Source organism: Galeopterus variegatus, unplaced genomic scaffold, assembly GCF_000696425.1.
Source record: "Galeopterus variegatus unplaced genomic scaffold, G_variegatus-3.0.2 Scaffold228, whole genome shotgun sequence".
Taxonomy (NCBI): Eukaryota; Metazoa; Chordata; class Mammalia; order Dermoptera; family Cynocephalidae; genus Galeopterus; species Galeopterus variegatus.
In genome coordinates, this window is record NW_007726339.1 from 776,818 (window position 1) to 785,551 (window position 8,734).

Sequence of the window (8,734 nt, forward strand, 5' to 3'; positions counted from 1 at the left end):
GGGGGCGCGGGGGGTGGTGGGCGGCTTGGGAGCGCAGCGGCGCTCCCGCCGAGGGTTCGGATCCCACATACAGACCGGTTCCCGCTCACTGGCTGAGCAAGGTGTGGGCGCAAGGTGTTGCGATCCCGTTGCCGGTCCCGGTCCGGTACGGGCGCGACACTGAGGGTTGCGATCCGTTGCCGGACATGAAAAAAGACAAAAAGGAAAAAAAAAAATGGTTAGATGGAAGGCCTAGGCGTCCATCTGGCAGATGCTGGGGACGGCTCCTGAATTCAACTCATGAGGTCCCTGACCCCACTGAGCCCAGAGAAGTGAGATGAAACATCATCCCAACTGCGTGGGGCAAAGAAGGGCAAGGAGAAGTGAGAGGAACAGGGTGGTCCCTGTGCACATGGCGCCAGGGGACCACATGGAAGGCTCAGAGAAGTGAAAGGAACCGTTGCAGACAGCACCCAGCCCACTGCTTGGTGCACAACCAAGTTCATTAAGGACTAAAATATTTTGGGGCAATTAGGAAGAAATTCTAGGGGCTGTGTGATATGGCCCTGCCTTTTCTTAAGGGAACTCTTATTAGTCCTAGCTTACAAGAATCCGTGGCACGAGGGTCATGGTATATCACCTGCCACATAGAGCTGGTTTGAGGACTGACTGGCAGAAAGGACAAGGTCGATGCTGCCCTCGTGTGACTGTTCTATGTGTTGGCAGAGTTGCCCTGACCCGATACGGGATGCAGAGCTTCCTGATGCTGCTGAAGGAGCATGGGGGCACGTGCCCTCCTCCTGCGGAGCTGGTGACCCTCGCGGGCAGGCTGTGTCGGGACCTCCAGGATGACCTCGCCCAGGTGCAGCCTTTGGTCACCAGCATTCTGGACAGCCAGCTCCGTCTGCATTTCCTGGACAACGCAGACGTGGCCCTGGTGTGCGCCCATGTCCTGGCCCAGCAGGAGCAGCAGCAGGCGGCCTGCCGGCTTCTGGAGGTAGGACTGGGCTGGGAGCAGGTGCAGAGGGTAGGACTGGGCTGGGGGTGGGTGCAGAGGGAGGTGCGGCAACTCGTTCTCAGCCTCCATTTTGACCCTGTGCTCTCCCAGCCTCCTGAGGTGGCCATGCTGGCTTCCTGCCCTTCCTAGAATTGCGAGATAGTTCTCAGTCTCAGGACCTTTGTGTGTGTCATTCCCTCTGCCAGAGGCTGGAGCCTGGTTCTTTGTGTGGCCTTCTCCCTTCCGGTTTCTGCTTTAAATGTCAGTCGGTCTAGGTAGTGCTGTCTTTATTCTCCAGTGTAGCTCCCTGTTACCCCTCCCATGGCGCCTTCCTCCGCTTCTGACTAGAAGCCTATTTATTTGCTAGCGTATGCTTCAGGCCCTGCGGTGGGGGCAGACAGACCTGGCCTGTGCAGGGCATTTCTGACCAGAGCCAAGTCCTGCAGCTAAGTCAGGGCAGAGGAAGTTTCCACTGCAGGTGTCCTGATGGCTGCATGTTGGCAGGAGACTGGGGCACAGAGTCATCGGCTCTGAGGGGGCCACTGCCTGGCAAAATACGACCTTCCCTACACCTTGAAGAGAGCGCTCAGTAATTCTCAGTGCCTCGTTTGCCAAGGTGGTCCTGAGAACACTGGCAGTAAAGGCCAAGGTGGGGCCATGGGGATGCTTCACATGGCCGGTGATTGGAATTAAGTAAGTGGCAGGGACTGTGCAGGAGAGGCCTATATCGGGTATCCTCAGTCATCTGCAAAGTCTGGTCAGGTGGATGGGTAAATTGTCACTGGTCCCAGATAGGGGACCCTTCATCCCACTTGGCTTGAGATGTGCCAAGCACCTGAGGGGCCAGCCCTGCTAGGTGGGAGATGAAGGTCTGTCACTTAAGACCTTCTTGGGAGGGTCGAAGGGTTTCAAGGTGGGGCCGGGCTGGGGGAGGGATGATTCGTCCGTTTGTGGCTGACACGAGTGTGTCTGCTCGTGGCCTGTGAGGTAACCCCCTGGCCAGGGTCACACGACGTAGCCTGGTGGGGATTGAGTGCTGGCTGTCTGACTCACGTCTGCACTACTTGGCCCACTTGGTGTGCTTGAACCCAGACCCCTGGTCTTCCCATAAACGTCACGGCCTTTCCCGAGGGTGGGTTGGTTTGGGATGGCAGACACAGGTCCCTACAGTGCTTCAGGGTGGGTGGGGCAACCAGGGCTCAGCAGGCTTTTCTTGGCAGGGTTGCCGGGTGCCTGGAGGCAGCCAGGAGCTGGTGCAGCTCTGGAACAACATCCATTACCATCTGCTGATGAAGAGGCTGGGCGTGTCTGCACTGACCCCGGTGCAGAAGTTCCGCTGCAGGAAGAGGTACCTGCTGTCATTTATTAATGCTTATTCTATGGGGCTCCGAAGGGATTAGAGATACCATCCAAAACCCCAAAGGTAAAGTAAAGGTGAGGAGAGATGGGTAGAAAGTCAGGTGAAGCTGCAATAGTCACAATGTAATAAGCTTAATATTATCGCAGTGTGTGTCACGCCCTTGTGTGCTGGGCACTGAGTCACAGGTGGTGGCTGGAAACGGCCGCACCCAGGGGGACTGAGGCTGAGGCCAGCGGGTGGCATCCTGTCTCCTCCTTCTCCCAGCTCCCACCCAGGGCTGGCTGGAAAAGGGTCCCACGGACCGAGGACGGACAGTGGATATGGAGGGGCAGGAGGGAGCTGCTCAGCACGTGTGTCCTAAGTCATCTACCCTACACCCAGGCTCCAGTGGCCACTTAGGGGCCGCAGGGCCTATGGGAACAATAAGGACGAGAGTGTTGCAAGTATTAGAATGAGTTATATGTAGGTGCGCAGAAGAATGCCTGGCACATGATGGTGCTAAATAAATGTTAATAATTATTGTCACCATAATCGGCAATGCATAAATGTTACTACTATTAATTATTTTTATTACCATCATCACCATTTATGAATAAGAAAACTGAGAAACGGTAGAGTTAAATCAGTTGCCTGAAGTTTCACACAAGGGAGGTGCAAAGCCAGGATTCCAGCCTACACTCTGAGACCTCAGAGCCTTTACTTTTCCTGTCGGGTGTTCTCCACTGGTCAGGGAAGGGCTGTAGATTCTGTGCTGAGCTCCTGATAGCCTGAGTGGTGAAGCATTCCTGAGCCACAGGGCCTGGTAGGAAGCAACACTGGTTACTGGAGGAAGAAAAGATGGATTCATTCGTGGACCAGAGAGGCTTCTCTTGCATGGTGCCAACCAAATAGTGATGAAGTGAGACAAGTCCTCAGAAGCCCAGCAGTTAGCCAGCCTGGGGTCATCAGGGGATGTGATCATATCCCTTCATGGAGACGCTGACAGCCTGCCTGACTGCAGTGATGGGGGCCCAGCATGATGGCATCTTGTGTTTGTGACGTGTCCCCTGCATGGTGTGGGGAGGAACTGGAGATATAGACTAGGCCCTACTTTTCTGGAGCTGACACTGGATGAGGACAATGGATAATAAATACGGATACAAAGTGGATTCCCTTGTCCACGGAGTGAGAAGCCATATGTAGAGAGTGTGTGCAGAAGAGGGCTGGGGCATGTTGGGTGTCCACTGTGTGAAGGGAGCTGCTTTAGACAGAACGGTCAGCACAGGCCTGCCCAAGCCTTGGAGGGTCCTGAGCATGGTGAAGGTGCTGGCCACGTGAGCAGAAAGTGTTCCAGGCAGAGGGAGCGGCAAGTCCAAAGGCCTGGGGTCGAGAGGAGCTTGGTGTCCTGAGGCAGATAGTAAACATTTTGGGGTGTGTGTCCATGTGTGTGATTACAAACCTTGAAAAATGTAAAACTGATTCTAAGCCCATGGCCATAGAAACAGCTGGTGGCTGAATTCGCCCTCCTGCCCTAGGGGACCCCCAGGGGCTGATGAGTGAGCAGCAGCAGGACTCCAGTCCGGTCCCGTGGCCAAGGTGAACCGCTGTGCTTTGTTCTGACCTGGGGGCATCATCAGGGTGATGTCTGAGTTACAGCAGATGCAGGGCTCTGGAGCAGAGAGAGGTAGGAGGTTCGTGGAGGCTCTCTGCCTGGTCCAAGACTCGAGTAGTGGCTGGAGAAGGTGGAAAGGGTCTTGTCAGGGTAGACTTTTGAGGTAGAGATGAGGATTTGCTAATGAGTTAGACATGCTGGAGGAGATAAAGACAGGGATGAAAGCCAGACTCGGGGCCTGAGTGGGACCACCAGGAACAGGGTGGTTTCTTCAGAGATGCACAGGGGCTGGGGGAGGGTTTGGAGAGCAGAGGTCAAGTTCCATCTGGGATGGGTGATGTGTGAGAAGCATCTTAGATGTCCATGTGAACATGTGGGTATCAAGTGTTCCACAGATAGGTGACATATGTTTATATGTCACGTTTTTCTAATGGAAAAAATTAAAAACACACAATAGTAGAGAATAGCATAACCAACCTGAACATCTCCATCATCCAGCTTCAGCAGCTGTCAGCCACTTGTCCCTTTGTTATCTCTCTGAGTGGTACTGAAGAGCCCTGAAGGCGCAGAGAGAGGAGGCGGCCTCTTCGTTGAGGGGGTGGGCCCCTGGGACTCTGCACCTCAAAGCAGGGCGAGGGGTCGGCTGAGGAGTGGCCAGTGAGATGAGAGGAAATTCAGGGGTGTGAGGTGCCGAGAAGCCAGTGAGGTGTGTGGGGGTTGTCAGGTAAGAGGAGGGCTGAGAAAGACCTTTGGATTTGAGGAGACGGAGGGCGTTGGTGAGCTGGGCAACAGTGTTTTCAGTGGCATGGTGCAGCGTATCCGGTGTGGTGTGTTGCAGAGACGAGTCGGCGCCAGTGATCCTAGGTCATTCTTTGAGAAGTTTTGTTGGAAAGGAGCAGAGAAACAGTGTTTTCAGTGGCATGGTGCAGCGTATCCGGTGTGGTGTGTTGCAGAGACGAGTCGGTGCCAGTGATCCTAGGTCATTCTTTGAGAAGTTTTGTTGGAAAGGAGCAGAGAGTGGGGTAGCAGCTGAGGGGAAGGGGGGAGTCAAGAGAGGTTTATATTTATGGTGAGAGATTTGCAGAATGTTTACCAGCTCGTGGGAATGACTGTAAAAGTACTGATGGTGAAAAACAGGAAATAGTTTCAGGAGGAAAGTTCTTAGTGAGACGGGGCTGGGCTTGGAGAGGAGCAGGATCCTCCACTGGCAAGGGGTCCTGCAGGCGCTTGAGGAGTGCCTTGGGATGGCAGGTGGTGGCAGACACGTGGCGCTGCTCTTCCGATGACATCTCAGGAAAGTAAGAACCAGGTCATCTGAGGATAGTGAATCATAGTTGGAGGTGTTGGAAGTGAGAGGAGAAAGGCTGGTGTGGCCATGCAAGGCGGCAGGAAGGGGAAGGAGGCGGGCAGAGTGCTGCGTTCCTCAGACGACTCCCTCCAGAGAGGGGCCGACGGCCAAGACACCAGTGACCAGCAGGAAAACACTGTACGGAGCGGGGAGCCAGGTTCTGGGAGGCCTGTGTAGGCGGGCGTCCATGGAGGGGCCAGGGGGGCTGAGGTGCGCCTAGGAGCGCCACGGGACCCAGAGGGTGCGCCTCACCCAGGCCTGCGGATGCTCAGGGCGTCGGCAAACCCCACACGCTCGTGTGAACTCTGTATGTCGGGGGTATGTGCATTTCTATGGGAGACTGTGGTTTTCACAAACTGAGGACAGAGAGGCGTCTCCTAGGAAGAGGCCCACGGGATGAAGGGGGCACGAGTGTCATGTTGCTCAGAGGGCCAGGCCCTGAGCAGGGAGCAGATTGGGGGTGTGTGTCCTGTGCTGTAACCACCTCCTCACCGTCCTCATCCAGGAACCCGCCGCCCCCCTCCCTCTGCCCGGAGGGCCCGAAGAGCCGTAACTTCCCCGGAGAGGTTCGCCAGAAGCTGCACGCCTTCGCCTCGGGCGTGACCGCCAGCCCCAGCAAGGAGCAGCGGGTAAGAAGGGAGGAGGGGACGACCCTCCCCGGCCCCGAGTGGCCCGTGGCCCGTGGCGCTGGTGGTCTCAGCCTCTCCTCGAGCCCTCGTGACCGCGCACTAGAGGGTGGCGGGCACCGGGGCGGACCCTTCCGACGTAGGGGGCAGGTGCAGCGGAGCGCGTGCGTGCGGGCTCGGGATGCAGCCGGAGGGGCCCGCAGGGGCGCGGGCGTGAGCGCGGCTTCCGGCTCTCCAAAGCCCGGGACGGCTCCCTCCGCCCACTTCTCGCCCTCGTCCAATTGGCAGCATCTGCCCAGTGCTCGCCCCACCCACCTCATGCCCGTCCAATCAGCGGGCGTCGCCCTGGAGCCCTCCGCCCACTTCTCTCCTCCATTCATTCAGCAGGCTCTGCACGCTCGCTCTGCCCGCTCCTCTCTCCTGTCCGAGCAGCAGGCTCTCTCAGTGCCCTGGGCTCGGCTTGTTGGAGGACGGGGCGCGGGGGTCGCTCCAGGAAAGCCAAGGGCGCGGGCTCGGATGCGCCGGTCCGGGTCAGGACTATGCGGCGGCCGAGGCGCTGTCCCACCGCACGGTGGTTTTGTGCTTGGCGCCGACTGCGCAGCCCCTGCCCCTCCAGGGCTCAGGATCTCCCGGGCGCGCTGGCGCAAGGTGGACTGAGCAAGGGCTCCCGCCCAGGAGGACGCGCGGCGACTGCGCAGACTTCCTGGCAGGGTCCTCAGCTGGCCGGGGATGGGGGCAGCCCTGGCAGGCGGGGCGTGCGTGTCCTGTCCACGCTGACCCGCCCTCGGCCTCCCCCGAGCACGTGCCCAGGAGCCGTTCCTTTGTCCACAACCCCAGTGCCCCGAGTGCCCGCTCTGCTGTTCTTGGAGAGGGCGGACTGGCCTCCGGCCCCCTGTCTTCGTGGAAATGAGCTGTCGCAGCCGCCTCTGCGCACTCTTGTGGCTCGATGCATAGAAACGGGGCTAGAAGTTCTGTTGTTTGGGGGCAGGATAACTTGGCTTTGGAGACGAGCTTGACCACTGAGCAGGTGTACAACTGGTTTGCCAATTACCGGCGGCGCCAAAGAACCATTTTCCAGCGCATGGAGCCAGCCCAACAGGCCACCTCAGAAGACCCCAGTGCAAGGCAGAGGGGTCCTGATCCCCTGCACTCCTCGGGCGATCCTCATGTTGACCCTGGGTTTGCGGACAGACCTCAGTGGTCAGGTGAGTGGCCCGAGAGCCCCAGCCTCCTTGTGTTTGGGGGGCTGATTTCTGACAAGGTCTAGGCCTAGGTAAGGTTACTCGGGTTACAGGGACAGCCCCCCTCCGCAAGTCAGCAGGTTCAGGGCTTCACCCTGTGGGGAGCAAGTTCACTGAGACCGAGGGTCAGGCTGGGCTCAGGATCGGCCCAGGTGGGGCTGTGGCTGCGCATCTGCATTTTGAGGGTAGTGTGTCTCCAGGGCCAGGAGTTGGGCTGGAGCGGGGGGACATGGGATGGGAGGGGGCATCCCCTGGCCAGAGGGAGGGGTCCGGGGAGCAGACTGGAGAAACGAGGCAAGCGGCAGGATTTGGGGTGTCTTGGGTTTGTAATTATGGATTCTTGGTTCAGACCAAAGGACTGACAGAACATTGGGATGACACAGTGGGGATATGCTTTTCCATCCAGCAGGGCTGCTCTTACCTGCTGGGAAGGAGGCTGGGATCACAGCCTCACTAAGCCTCCCTTCCCATCTGATCTGCTTTTAGCAGGAGGTGAGGAAAATAGACCTCCAAAGTCCCCCGAGAACACCCCAGGACTGTGGGAGCTGCAGGCCCTGGCCCCAGACGTTCCTAGAGATGAGACAATCTCAAAGCCACTGGCTCCCAGGTACTGTCATCTCCACGGGCCATGAGACCATCTCACCTGTTCAGTCCCCTCCCTCCTCAGGTGGAGACCAGGGCATGGACTGGGCCTGGGTATGCTGGGCCCCAACACTGGGGGTCAGTGACTGCTGAGAGCAGAGACTGCTGTGATCCAAGGGCTGGGGGAAACTACCATCAAGGACCCCTCATCAGGGACCCCACACTTGGCTCCCTACAACCTGACTTATACCTGAATTCATGTCTGTTTCGGAAAATGGGGGAAATAGAAGGAAAACCATGTAGACCTAACACATAAAGATAAACCCAGCTGCTGTGGAGCTTTGTTTATTTCTAGTATTTTGTCTGTTATGTATTTCACTGAGTTAGTCAATGTCTCTCGAGTTCCTACTGTGTACTGGCACTATAGAGTGCTCTCCTTGTGCTCTGTGTTCATCCTGGGATGAGGCAAGAACCTGATGTAAGAAGAAGAAAAGTGGGGGCAGCCCACAGGCTGGTCAGCCTCAGGACTGGGTCCACCGGGGCTGCCCGCATCCTGTCTGACCATCACACCGTGGGCACTTCTGCTTCTTTTCCGTGTTCTGTGGTGATGTCACCATATCTCATGGCATCACCTGTGCCTGGCTCATATCCAGGCCTGGCACCGCCCAGGTGTGTGACCTTAGGTTCACATGATCTCACACTTGTGAATGTGGATGGTGATAGCACCTGCCATGGGGGTTGTTGCCAAGATTAAGGGGGAGGTGTTAAACAAAGGCCTGGGAGCACCATCTAAGACATCTGAGCATTCATGGAATTTTACTTCTTTAAATTATAATCAACTTCTGCCTAATATGCCTTTAGGATCAACCATCATTTATTCACTTAACTATTAAGGCTCTAACTAATCATTTTTATTTTCCAGTACTATAGAAAAATACTTCATCGAGGATCATTGTAAATAAACTGCTAATGTATTTTAGGTTTCCAGTAATAGTCTTTTTTTTTTTTTT

General features: G+C 56.6%; 1 protein-coding gene across 2 annotated transcripts in view; it reads left to right on the forward strand.

The window, feature by feature from the left end:
• Window positions 1–727: 727 nt before the first annotated feature.
• ANHX (anomalous homeobox) overlaps window positions 728–8,734 on the forward strand; it is a 13,036-nt gene continuing 5,029 nt past the window's right edge. The window contains exons 1-5 of one of the 2 annotated variants that reach the window (XM_008566199.1): window positions 728–976; window positions 2,197–2,324; window positions 5,781–5,904; window positions 6,890–7,106; window positions 7,629–7,749. In XM_008566199.1, the coding sequence (XP_008564421.1) occupies window positions 728–976; window positions 2,197–2,324; window positions 5,781–5,904; window positions 6,890–7,106; window positions 7,629–7,749 (839 nt within the window). Of the gene's footprint in view, window positions 977–2,196; window positions 2,325–3,742; window positions 3,912–5,780; window positions 5,905–6,889; window positions 7,107–7,628; window positions 7,750–8,734 lie in introns of those variants that run through there. The other variant, XM_008566200.1, reaches the window with a different exon arrangement.